Raw genomic sequence first — 13990 nt, 5'->3', positions numbered from 1 at the left:
CTCTCAATCTCCCAATCTTAGGGAATGTATATATAAAGACTTATACTCACAAAAAACAAAACTAATAAAGAGCAAGAGCAATTAGCAAACAAGTGTGCACATTAAAAGTCAAAACATTGACCAGACCTACACATTCACATCCGATAGACTGAAACAGAAACCTATGTCATCAAACACCTTTGATCCTCATCACTTGAGTGATGGAGGGTAGGTAAGATTAGTACGATAGGAGTGTTTCTCTTTTAGAGTAGAGTGATTAGCAAAGTTCTTTTTTCCCACTGATGTGCCTCGTAGAGGTATTCTTTGTGTTTCCTCGTGTGTACAGGAACGTGTTGCTGTGGTTAGTATTTGGACCTTCATGGGATCTTTCTCTCGTTCACTTTTCAAATCAAGCGCGATCATCAACACAAACAGGTGTTTCTTGTCCATTAGCATTGCCCCTTATCTTTTTGCATCCATGTTTGTCTGCTTTAATTGTGATTGGTAGCATAATATTCAGCACATTTGTTTAGCACCAAACATTAAATTCAATGTAATTTTTTGTCATAATCACTTGTCTAGATTTAAAAATCAAGCAGTCCGACTAAGCTAGTTTGACCAAGTTAGGTGTTACAGATCTTCTCTTAATACCATGGGGAATTCCTTCCTGATAATTAATGGTTACTTAGGTTCTTAATCCGATTTAGTCAGCATTGTGTAAAATGTACTAGGGCTTTCTAGTGGGCTTAGTCCTTATTGACCTTTAGATTAAGTATTATGAAGGGAGTTTACTAGTGTGATGAGCCTAGGGAGGGTAACATTCTTATATGACCCCCCAAACTTACAAAATTAAAATGCTGAAAACGAAAAAACAAAAACTCAAAGTGCCACAATGTAAAATCTTAAGCTGGAAGAGAAATCTCAGCTTGATTTGGTACTTCACTCACATGTATCGCCTATGGTACTAGAGCCCTAGAGGTTCCCAGTGTGGGCGCTTTTCCTTGAAAAGCAAAAAACCTAAGGCATACAAAATAAGCACACACATCAAAATTGAATCACTGTGAAAAGACTTTGGGGGGTCAAAGAAAAGCTAATCGATCAGGCGATGATTTCATGAGAAATTCCTTTTATCGTAGTTTAACTACAAGGTCTTCTAGGTATAGCCTCTAGTCAACCCTCGAACATGAAATACTTGGCTCTCACGATTAAACAACTTAATTGACCAGAGAAAATAAGAAGCTTACCCATGGTATTAATAGTCAATCTCTAGTGCCTTTTGACCATTAAATTAGCAACCCCATACTTGTTTAATTTTTACCTTTACATCTGTTTATGCATTTGATTATATTGCAATTTAATGTTTATTGCTCACAAATGGTTTAAAATTCTGTTACCAATCAATTTGTCTGCCTAAAATTGCATATGCTTTTTAATTGTATATAAGAATGTAATTACTGTGTCAATGTTGTTTGATTTTGCAGTGACTGAAGAAGACTAAGGACATTCATCTCAAATGCTCTTCCACCTCAACGCACGAGCTTCAACTCAATAGCTTCCGAGGAAGGAATCTACATCAGGAAGGGGGGCATGTTAACCCTCACGGCTCACGGACACCATATCACCTACAAAGGACGATGTATTATTTATTTGGTAGAGTCAGGTACCAGGCTTGTCGGTCCAATAGGAAAAGGGTAAGAGTGATCGCCGATGAGAGGCGCACTCTAAAACTGGAACGTATAATGTTTGGGTAAGATTGGCTAAGTGTGGGCGCCCAAGTGTGAATGGGGCGAACCCATATAAAAGTCAATCTAAACCTAAAAACCCTCATTCTCTCATTTGTGCAATTGAAGAGTGCTCTTGCTCCATCTCCATCTTCTTCTTCTTCATCTTCTTGTGTGTGTGTGTGTGTGTGTGTGTGTGTGTGAGAGAGAGAGAGAGCGATCGAGCATTGCAACGGCGAGGCGGTTGAGCGCGGCGTAGCGGCGTCTCCCTCTTCTTCTCGGCGAGGAATCCTCCACGAAGCAAGCGTAGAGCAGTGAGTGACACACCATCGTCATCTTTGAGCTTACTAGTTTAGGCTTGTTGTGTGCTTGGAGCCATTTGTGGCTCGCACGCGGTGTATCGGCAAGTTCCTTGCATTGACACGTGCGACATACGCGCACAAAGGGATGAGAAATCTTACAAGTTTCGCATTTTCCCTGTATGTAGTAGTCTTTGAACTATAAGCTCATGAAAGGATTTTTTTAAATGAGTGGATCTACTATGGTTTTGGAAATTTTTCCCAAAACCCTGAAAGGACACTTTTATGTCCTGTTAGGTTACCAGTCTAGTGCTAAGTCAAAGCCCCTTTGAGAAAATTTTAACAACTTGGATTTTTAGGGTAGGAGATAATAAGCACTCTCAAGCTAAAATGAAGGATTCTTTTCACTTTCTTGACTTACATTGAGTGTTCACCCTATAACCAAGTCACCTAGAAAGTTTCATGAAGTTAGGATCAAATTTCAAATTTCAAATTTGCAGGACAACCTTCCTAAACTTGTTTTTACAAAAATTGGCTTTTATAACTCAACCAAGGTTTTAAAATGTCAAATAGACTCAAATCTAGGTAGGAAGGGACTAGATATAACATACAAGTAATTACAAGCTAGAAGCTACAGCCTCAACTATCGACTTTACATTTTCATAAAAAATAATTGAAATTACAACTTTGGACACGATAGGTTTTTATATCAAAAATGAAGGAAGTTATAATATTCAGCTTAACAAAATAAAGGAAATTACAACATTGAGCTCAAAAATGGGCCGCTTTGTTAGCATGTTGCTAACAAAGGGTAGCCATGTGGTATCACTAGGACCCAAATTCCTCTTTGAATTGCATCTTTTTGTTTTTTTTAAAGGAATTCGGAGTAGCATGGCTTCTTGCAATAGAAGGCCTCTTGCTAAGCGGATCGAGAATCAAATGTTCTCAACCACAGCGTCCATGTCCAAATTTAAATTCCATCTCACACAAAAAAAAATGTTTGCAGGTCCCAACCATTCACATATGTAGAAAAAATAGAGGATCTCTTATTTTTAAACCCATCCAAAATTCTTTAGGCATAGAGATTGACCCCATGCATACCGTACTTGTTGATATCACACTAGCAAAGAGCTCCTTGAATCCCTTTAGCTCAACATGTTATGTCACATCATACGAAGGTGACGTTGGGGATAATGAGTTGCATGGAATCATGTTGCCTTAATTGAAGAAGCTCTATGGTTTTCAGGATAGAGTTCTAGACTTCAATTTACACAATGCCTTATGAAGTGCATTTGCTTGAGACTCATCCCTTGAATGAGTTGTTAAAGGTGGTGGAGAAAGGCTATACCTAATCGCCGAATATTAAAATGCCATAAAGTTCATTAAACATAACCCTTTTCCAAGCTCATGGCATCTTTTATATACCTCATATATACAATTACTCATAAAGTATGCTACTCTTTACATGGTGCCCTCAATGGATTTTTTTGGATATCATGATTTTTTGTGTATCCTAATTTTAATAATTTTTTCTATCTTTGAATCAATTGAACCCCCCCCCCCCCCCCCCCTTCTTCTCTCATCTCTTCCAAAGCTCCTAGGAAATGGTGCTAAAGTACAACTATGTAGTACTAGGACTATGTTAGTACTAGCATACAACTATGTTAGTACTAACACATAGTGGAATATATTTTTTTCCACAAAAGCACCTTGGTGGAAGTAGAAATGAGTTAAAGAGAAAGAAAGCAAGTCACAAATTTTGCCATAGGAAATGAAAGGGGAAGTCCATCGAGTGTAAAGTGCTTTTTAAAATACTTCTTTTAGAGAAGCACTTTGGGTGACTATTATCAAAAATAGACAAAAGCACCAAAACAAACTCTCCTACAAAAAGCAGTATCTCTGATATTTGTAAATGTAGTGAAACTAGTATCATCATCACTTCCTTTCCTAAGTTGCTCTCTCTCTCTCTCTCTCTCTCTCTCTCTCTCTCTCTCTCTCCCCCCTGCTCGTCTCCTCCTGGGCGAGGGCGACCCTGTGGGGAGGTGTTAAGCCCCAACAGAGCCTGCCACAGAGCAAAACCCAGCAGCCCTCTCTCTCCCGGTGGCGTTAGCCCAGTCCTCTCTCTCTCGGCGTCCTGGACCTGCTGCTCCCGCTACCTTGCCCTCCCTCATTCTGCGACTGAATCTGACTCTCCTACTCTCTCTTCCATTCTCGGGAACACTGATATCTGCGTCCTCTTCCCGTCTTCCCTTCACGTCATATCGCCTGCAGAGGCACAAGGCGGCACACAAGGACAAAACCTAATTTTCAAAAAAAAAAAAACAAAAGGTTGTTCCCACCCTCGAAAGACGATGACTTTGACGCCAATCACTTGCAATCGCAAAACCTTTCTTGCGGTCGCAGCAGCAGCAACAAAGGACCCGGCTGCCCGTCAAGACACAAGAATCACAACCCTAGAGGCCCAAGTCCAAGAGCTCATTGTGGAAAACGCTCAACTCAAAGAGCGTTTGAGCAAGCTTGAGAAAATGAAGGACATCAGGAGCCAAGCTCCAATTGAAAAAGCATCTGAGGCGAAAATCAAAGCAACCCAGGAAGAAGCCCATGAAGAAACACATAAAAAGATTGTCACTGAAGTACAGGCAGCATTACGAGAAAATCGATTACAAGAATCCCTTGGCATGAAGGTTCGGATTGGCGCACAGAGGAGGAAACCCTTGAAGTTGCAATCACCAAGCTTAACGACATTCTCCAACCAATAACTATCAAGCCAGAAACCATCTCTTGGATCAACGACACTAATAGAAGTGTGCCACCCAAGCATTGTATCCTTACTTTCAAAGACAGAGAAGAGCAACGGAAACTACTATGCCAGTCTTACCTCCTGAAGGGAACAATGCTTTGGATCTCTGAAGAGTTGACCCCAAATTAACTCAAGGTCAAAGAAAGTGAACTCAAGAAGATGCACAAAGCTCGCAAACAAGGCAAATGGGGAGTCTACCGAGGTGGTAAAGCCATCATCCAGGAGTTTCAAACTCCTAAACCGGGGCCCCTTCCATTGGAGCCTCCCTAGGTTTCATCCCTCATCTTCCTTTTCATTTTCATTACCCTTTTGACGGACCCTCAGTCCCTAATTGATATGTATCTATGCTTCATTGGCAAGCAACCGTTGTAATGTTTTGTCATCAGGTCCCATAGGTCATATTTGACCTCCGCGGACGATAATACAATCTCTCTCTCTCTCTCTCTCTCTCTCCATCCATAGTGTTGGGGTAAAGGCATTGTGCCTTTGCTTAGGGCCGGACGTCCGGTGTTCAGCACCGTCTGACCACCACATAGTTGCTACCTATAGGCTATAGCTCTAGCCTTTGCATACTCATACCACCAATTTCAATTTTCATTCTTTGCACTCTAGGATCCAAGCCCTACACAAGTAGGGTGGATAGAAAAGTAAGTGTGCCTCCCTATTTTTTTCAAGGCTTGCACCTAGGAGCTTTGGGCAAGCAACTTATTAGTGAGAGGGGTAAGGTCTCCTTGTGATGAATGACTTAGATTACACGAGCATATAAAAGGACACATCCACAAACTAGGACAAGTTTTCAATAAATCCATTGTATCTTTTCCATGATACCTAGCAGTGGCAACTCTAGTTTCCATTCTCTCATCAACATTTTTTGCGTAGACATTTGCACAACAACCATCTTTTGACCTAATTTTGATTCAAAATCATGGAATATCATAGGCGATTGACATGCGACGTTTTGAATTTCTTTAAATTAGCCCACACGATTTTAGCATCCCTAAAGCGGCCATCTAGTATTCAATTTCTTTTGTGGATCTTTTCCAACATGGGATCTACCATATATTGCACTAAACCTCCCCCAGACCCCCCCCCCCCCCCCCCCCCCCCCCCCCCCCTCTCTTCCTCTCTCTCTCTCTCTCTAGAAAGTTAGTAGTTGCATCTTTCCTCTCACATCCAAAAAACTCTCTTTGTTGTGCCCATGTGTTGTGCTTTGGTTGCTCATTTAGTATGTGTGTAAGTGCGCCCGCGCGTGCGCACGCAAGAGAGAGGTTTCTCAAAAGTTATTATTTTGTTATATACAAGTTCAAATTTTACGCAAAGTTATGTGTTCTTTTCATACACATGCATGCATGTGTGTGTGTGTGTGTGTGCGCGCGCGCGCGTGCACACACACACACATTCAAGATTTGTTTTCGCATTTGAGACATCATCAAATATCCATGGAAGCTATTGTGTGTATGTATCTCAACAATACTGCTAAGCCACACCTATGCCAAATTTACGATGGCAATAAGGCATCATACAATGCTTCAATCATGGATGAGGCCATGCATACCTTCAAGAAAGACGGAGTAGATTTGCAATCGATTGGTAAAATCTGCAACAAGGTTAAAATGCAATCACATGTTGTGTTTGGGCCTCATAAGCTGCAAGATATGCAATTATCATCTCAAAATAAATGAGATCCTCACTAAACAAGAGCAGTCACCCCGATCGCAAAACTCTCCAACCCTCCCTCTAAAAATTTGACTTGCCATTTTTACCTTTAACTACTTTGGCTACGTCATCAAAGTACAAACTAAGGATCCAGCTTTCCAAGATGTAGTCTACATCAAAAAATGCATAAAATCTAGCAATGCAAATCAACTTCCATGTAATATATCCATCCTAATTATTTAAACATATTATTTAACAAATTCATATATCCTCTTACAAATCAACCGATATGATATCTATTATTGCCAATAAGGAAATCGGTCCCTAAAAATATTGATCATTAAAAACACTATAAAAAGTTGAAGGCTAGATTTTGTCACAGTAGCATTTTTCACTTTTAATAATGCAAGATTAGCCCAAGTAGTGACAAGAACACAGCCTAATTCAAAAAGAAAATCATTAAAATTATTTCAAATCGTTTTATTTTTTGGCCACTTAAATATAGCTCGATACAGAAAACTTCATTTTTGGCTCTTTGGCTTACATATGTTGAAAATAGATGAGCTTGGGGAATTGCTTGTGTTTACACCAACAAACTTTTACCAGTTTACTTCAAGGCAAACTTGGAGTCTAGCTAGAATTTTGCAATTTTAGCCCATTAAAAATACACTAAATTTTTCTCGAATATCTCGAATAGCTCTAATATGGAAGGGCACAATTAAAACTGCTTTGATTTTTAGGCCAAAATTTACCACTAAAACTTGCAAAATGTTTCTAATTGTTTCCAAGGCAAGCTTGGAATCTACATGGAGGAGGGGGGGAAAGAGAATTTTTATTGATTTGAATAGATATTAAGAATTTATTAGACAAATCTTGATCTCAAGATCAGGCGGCGCGAGAGAGAGAGAGAGAGAGAGAGAGAGAGAGAGAGAGAGAGAGAGAGAGTTGTCATCTTCTTGGAGTGATTACATAGACTACAATCCACCCTCTCCACTTGTGTGTGTAACCAACAAATATAAGGGTGTGTGTATGTGTGTGTGTGTGTGTGTGTGTGTGTGTGTGTGTGTGTGTGTGTGACCCAATGGACATGCTTTCTTAGCCATAGCAAGGTGTAGGTCATACACTAGTAGAGTGTTATAAAGAGAAGTATAGACAATCCTTTCCTTTTTGAAGTTTAAAATAATCTTATGTGTGTTTCTAATAACAAGGTGTCCTCAGGACGAGTGGCACTGCCGTTGAGAGAAGAATCTCATCTCTCTCTCTCTCTCTCTCTCTCTCTCTCTCTCTGTGTGTGTGTGTGTGTGTGTGTGTGTGTGTGTGTGTGTGTGTGTGTGTGTGTGTGTGTGTGTGTGTGTGTGGTACCGCCTCCGCTCGATTCTCAATAATGGCCACAACGATGTAAGATTTTGTAGCCAAGAAGTCTTGCTGTTGCACCTACTAGAAATGCTCACGCAAGCCCGTGTGAGTGTAAATGTGCGCGCGAACTCATAGCTAGCCAGGTCCTTTAAGCTCTAGGAGCAACAAGACGAGAGAGAGAGAGAGAGAGAGAGAGAGAGAGAGAGAGAGAGAGAGAGAGAGAGAGAGAGAGAGAGAGAGAGAGAGGAAGACTCGTCAACTCTTAAAAAGTCGATTACTATTACTGGCCTAAAATACAAGACCACACTTTTTGTAGTAAAAATCGAATCGTTGCATTGGCAACTGCCTCCGGCAGTGCCAATAAAGCATTAGGTTCATGTGTTACATTTAAATGTTAGTATTGGAGAGGATGCCCCGTCCTCCTCTATCACGGCCATCAACCGAGATGGAAAAAATCTTATGTCCCTCGCAACAGAAGAACGCATGGACTCTCTCTCTCTCTCTCTCTCTCTCTCTCTCTCTCTCTCTCTCTCTCTCTCTCTCTCTCTCTCTCTCTCTCTCTCTCCACATGCCTTTTTCCATGCCAGTGGGATTTTCGTTTTCTTTCGTAGTTGCCTCCTCTTCCTTGATTCGCCTCATGTTCTCATCTGCAACCTACTCGGAGCTCTTGTTTTGCCTTGTGAGAATGCATATGTATCGGAGCCGTTGATTACCAATCTCACCGTGAATTCCCCACCCATGGCGGCAGAGACCTTTGAGGCACAAGCACAGACACCATGCACCGCCTTGGGAGAAATCAACACACACAAAGAGAGAGAGAGAGAGAGAGAGAGAGAGAGAGAGAGAGAGAGAGAGAGATTTCCATTTCAAGAATCATCTGCAGTTCTACCTTTTCATGACGTGTAGAACTGACCAAACATACCCTTAGGATTGTTGTGACATAATAGGTTGTTTGAAACATTCATTCTTAGTGGACATTGCACATAATAGAAAGGCTCTTGATCGTTATTAAATGATATTCTTATCTCCAAGTAAGCTATATTTGTAGTTAGGACATATAGAAGGGTTGCATTAGTTGTTTTCAAGCCAATGCTCTTACTTCTAATTGAACATTTGGGGTTGTTGAGTTTTAGGATTCACTAATTGTATTTGAGCCAATAGCTCTCACCTCTTAGAGAACAAAAGTTCATTTATGAGTTTATGTGTTATGTGGTTGTGTTTGAACTTTGGTTTTTACGTCTATGTTGAGGCAGAAATGTGTCTCTAAGGTGCCTTGGTGTTTCTAGCTTCTACTCTTTCTTCCAACAAGAGATATAGCTACTGGATTGTCGACTGGTGCTACTTGGTTGTTTAAGAGTAAGCTCTCTTTCTCACCAAGTAGCATCAGATGTCAATGTCCACTTGTGAAAGTTTTTTAACTCTAGCCTAATATCTCTAAATTACATTACACTTTTATAAAAAATACATGTATCTATTTACTTGTAGTACTTTTTTGGATGGGAAAACTAGCCATATGGTACATGAACATTGCAAGAAGCAGCAGTAAAGCTGGAAGAATATGGTGCGAGTAAAAGAGTGGCTTGTGTGCGGCAGCTTGAGCATAGCAAAACTCTTTCCAAGCTCCAATGCCTGACTTGCAACCATCTCTTCAAAGGCGATGTAACTCACATCAAGGAGCAATTGTTTAGTGTCCACATAACTATGTCGAACTATCCAACAACACTTACAAGCATTTAGGTTGCCTTTGTAGCTCACATAAAGAAGTGCAAAGAGAAAGGCTTGCTTCCTAAAAAATGCAAGGGTGGGATAGATACAAATGTGGACTATCTAACCAAGCCTTGACAGAGGTGCTCAAGAAAAATGAAAACAACAATGCAAGTACCCCAACATGAAACGATTGCAGGTTATTTTTTCAAGGTGTCAAAGGATCAATGGATGTAAGCCGAAGCATAGGGAGTATGCCCACTACCACACAAACATTGCAGCTAAAGTGGACTGAGGCTTTCATGGTTGCGATTTCATTCAACTTTATTTTAGGAATCCCCTTTTTAGGGATGCATTAATGTCTACTGCAAAAAAGGGTTTCTCTTACCAACAAAAGGTGTACAAAATATATGCCAAGACAAGATCAAGGGGCACTATGGAAGCAATACTCAATCGAATAGTGCTTGATTTTGTCCCAATGTTTGGCAATATTGTAGTGTTGGAAGGGTGGACTAGCTACCAAAAAAAGCTCTTGACCACGTAATAGTAATATGCCCTAAGGGCTCAACATTTTTGGAAACCATTGACACCTATCTAAAAAAGAAGACATTGATTTTCTTGACAAAAGTGTATGAGCGAACCATGAGTTGACTAGGGGAGCCCCAAAATGTGACAACAATTGTGACCGACAAACACTTTCAACTACAAGGGTGCTTGTCTAGCCATCCAGAAGAAGTACCATGGAAATCTGTGGGTATTGTATACGATGCATACACTAGACCTACTCTTGAAAGGGATTGAAAAAATGCCATTCAAAAACTAAACGCCAACCACATGGTGAAGTTCATCCGAGAGCAACAATTCACCCATGCTCTATTTCGGGCCATGTCACCAAACAAAACCCTCCAACTCTTCTATGAAACTAGCTTTGCAACTGCATCTACATTTCATACAATATTTTGGCCCCGTCTTTTGGGTGTCAAAGTAGCATTGGCTAAAATAATCATTGATCAAAGATGGGAGGGATGGCTCTCAAAGTATCTAAGTTGATCAAGCCGCTGCCAAAAGATATCTCTTGTAAAATCACCTACTTTTTTGGCACAACATAGAGAAGATATGCGGTGTTAGCAAACCTTATGTGGAACTCTAGAAGATTATCGAGCCCGAAAATTTTTCGATTGGCAAGGTCTATAGCTTGATGTCAGAGGCAATCAAACAAAGAAAAAAATATAACCAACTAGTTGGTAGAGAAAAGCCACAAGGAGTGGTGGCCGCAGAACGACGTTGGGCCCGAATGCACACATGTTTGCATGAGGCAACATTCGCCTTGAAACCCAAATTCCAACCCAATCAATGACACCATGCCAAACACAACTCCAAAACTTCTAGCCAAGAGGCTCAACAAGTTTAAGTTGATGATCATCAAAACCTTGCAAGGGAGGCAACCCTAGCTTTGTGAAGATTGTCCTCTGCTTTACGTTGATTTGAATGTGTGAATGTGTCGATGGAAAAAAGCTCTACATTATGAAAAGAGTGGGAAGGCTTCTACAAGAGAGGAATGCATGGAGGGTTCGGAGCGGTTTGTTGCAACACGAGCTGCCTATAAGGGTAGGTTGAGAATAGGCTTGAGGGTGAGGTTTACGCGAGCAGCTATGCATAAGGATTGCGGCTCGCATGGATACGAGCAGGCCGCAGGCAAGTGAGTCAAACAAGGTTTGTGGCTCTCTCTCTCTCTCTCTCTCTCTCTCTCTCTCTCTCATAATAGGTCTTGTGTTCGACTCTCCTCGTCAGATAAATCTGCAAGGTCTCTTGGGATAGTTTCCTACGATGTTAAAATAATCTTCTTCTTCTCCCCTCTCTCTCTCTCTCTCTCACACATCTCATTGGGACATTCTTCTTGGTCGAGCCATCCAACTTGGCCGCACACAACACCCAAGGATGTGAGGATCTACATCGGGAGGCTACGGAGCATCGTTGAGCGAAATTAAGCCCGCCCTGCCCTGCGCCCCTCCCCCCTCCCCCCCCCCCCCCCACCCCCAAAAAGCTAACTATGGAGGTCATTTAGGCCATATTGGTGCAAAGACCCATGAGAGAGTTCATGGGATAATCACCATTTGTATACTTTCTCCATTGTACACCACATTAGGCCATATGTCTTGAAATGATGTATTTTTTGATGTTGATGATGATAATGATGAGGATGTAAGGTATTCTTACATATATACCTATACCCACTCTAGGTATCCTCATATATATTTTTATGTTTTTTGTTGTCTAGACATTGTACTAGTCACACATGGGTGTAACGTCTTGGTCTTACGGGTCATTTTGGCCTTTGGAAGACGCGATATAACATTTCATTTCCTCTCCCCCCCCCCCCCCCCCCCCCCCCCCCCCCCCGGATAAATCTTGAAGGTCTCTTGGGATAGTTTCCTACAACATTAAAATACTCTTCTTCTTCTTCTTCTTCTTAAAGGTCTCTTTGGATAGTTCGAATGACATGCCTTTGGTAATGACATTTCAAATACCAGTACTGGAAAAAACAAAGAGCTTGAAACAGATTTGGTCTTCTTGGATAGATGTACATATACAGCAGTAATGGGCAGTTGTGCAGCACTGATTCGATGCAGTGTCTTTCTCAACATCATCTTCATTTGAGCTTTTGTCAATGAACTCTTCTTACCTACAAGACATTACAGTCCAGGAGACGCCTTCACGCTCAACTTACAGTAGGCACAGGGTAGAAATAGAAACATACAAAGGACCGACACGAGTACTGATGTAGCAACAACACCAGGACATGAGCAATGCTTTCAGAGCATCACGAAGGTCACGATGTGCCAAAACTGAAGGGTATGCTTCGACTCCTATGATGAAGAAAGGCCAAACTCAGAAGAAACAAGCTATTAGGACTACAATATATATGTGTATGTGTGACAAGGTAGCCACACATTAAACAGAAGCCAACTTGCGGGCTTCCATTTAATTTCAGGACTCCTTATGAATATCCTATCTCCTCCAGTTTCACGATGGATCTGCACATAAAGACCATGTTTTAGTGGAAAGCATGACATCCTCTTGTACAAGCCACAGAGTATCATGACCAAATGAGAGTCCCCCGTACCCATTCCAGCTGTTGCACTCCAACTCCAGCAGTATTTGTTTCATACATGCCACTAAGAACCTGCAATGAAGTCATTTGAACCAAGTAAGAAATTACGAAATTGCCTATGAAACTGAAGAGCTTAGTAAGATTATACAGCATACACAGATTGCCTCCCACAGAACTAAAGTGAAGGAACAAAAAGAATTCAATGATTTTTCTCAAACGAATATATAGCAGTGCTTGAAATCCCATATCAAGAAAAGGGATAAGCAAACACTGAGCTGAGTTGGTCTAGACCAAAACCAAGAAGGCAAATTGAAACAAGAAAAGAGAGTCTACATTGTCAATGGAATGTTTATGGTGACTGGTACATGATAGTGGGCGTTGGGTCCTTAAGCAATCTTCTTAGGAGAGAGATGCATATTCATGCTTGTAAGGCAACTGCAATGTGTATGACCTTTTCCGCGAACCAGAAAACTATAGCATGTATATGACTTCAGCTATTTCGCTTGTCATGCATGTGGGGGTCCTTGAGCAATCTGCTTAGGAGAGAGATGCATATTCATGCTTGTAGCTGTCTTTGATACATCAGCCCGAGAAGACAGAAAGTAAGGCAAGTGCAATGTGTATGACCTTTTCCGCGAACCAGATAACTCAAGCATGTATATGAGCATAGGAGGCTTCAGCTATTTCGCTTGTCATGCATGTGGGGGGCACCCAGATATTATCAATCTTTATGGTCAACCTCGCACACATTTGAGAAGTGAACTACGCTAATAAATTCCAGTCATATTGTCTGTTATGGATGCATGGATTATGCACAGGGACCCTGTATAACCTTAAAACCATAAGGATCGATTGGTGCATAATGTAAGCCCAATATTGCAGATAATACATTCAGAGAGGCACACGAAGAGGCCAGATTTGGCGGGCAGGTGTAGGAACCTACTTTGCTTCAAGCAGCTTGAAACTGCGAGGGGGGCAGAAAATGATAGCCCTGCATGATCCAAACCCAATAGTGGCAAATTAGGGGCAGGGACGGATAGGAGGGCTGTAGTGGAAGAGGAAGGTAAGGCGAGGGGGGGGGGGGGGGGGGGGGGGGGGGGGCGCGCTGTACGCAAAGGCGGGGGAGGCAGTCTGCTGTTGCGCGACAAGGGGTACCACACCGCCAGCAGCAGATGGCGGGAGGATGGGGTGTAGCAGATGAGGAAGGGGGCAGGCTGTACGAAAAGGTGGGGGTACCACAGCGGGAGCAGCAGATGGTGGGAGGATGGGGGGAAAGGGTTTGCTGCACGCAGCACACGTGGTTGAAAGCACCACGGGAGAACCTGGTCAAGCAAGGGCACGCTGCAAGAAGCAGGCGACGGCA

The 13990-nt window shown here is 41.8% G+C and overlaps 1 protein-coding gene across 1 annotated transcript in view; it reads right to left on the bottom strand.

The window, feature by feature from the left end:
• Positions 1 to 12062: 12062 nt before the first annotated feature.
• LOC147432636 (protein PEP-RELATED DEVELOPMENT ARRESTED 1, chloroplastic-like) overlaps positions 12063 to 13990 on the bottom strand; it is a 28819-nt gene continuing 26891 nt past the window's right edge. Inside the window, exons 8-10 of the mRNA XM_086491618.1 lie at positions 12640 to 12699; positions 12484 to 12550; positions 12063 to 12382 (exon numbers count right to left, since the gene is read on the bottom strand). Of these exons, the coding sequence (XP_086347744.1) occupies positions 12240 to 12382; positions 12484 to 12550; positions 12640 to 12699 (270 nt within the window). The 3' untranslated portion in view covers positions 12063 to 12239. The remainder of the gene's footprint in view (positions 12383 to 12483; positions 12551 to 12639; positions 12700 to 13990) is intronic.

The sequence above is a fragment of the Adiantum capillus-veneris genome, chromosome 20 (genome assembly GCF_014529385.1).
Source record: "Adiantum capillus-veneris isolate H3 chromosome 20, ASM1452938v2, whole genome shotgun sequence".
Lineage (NCBI taxonomy): Eukaryota > Viridiplantae > Streptophyta > Polypodiopsida > Polypodiales > Pteridaceae > Adiantum > Adiantum capillus-veneris.
This window is presented reverse-complemented; position numbering and strand designations above follow the sequence as displayed.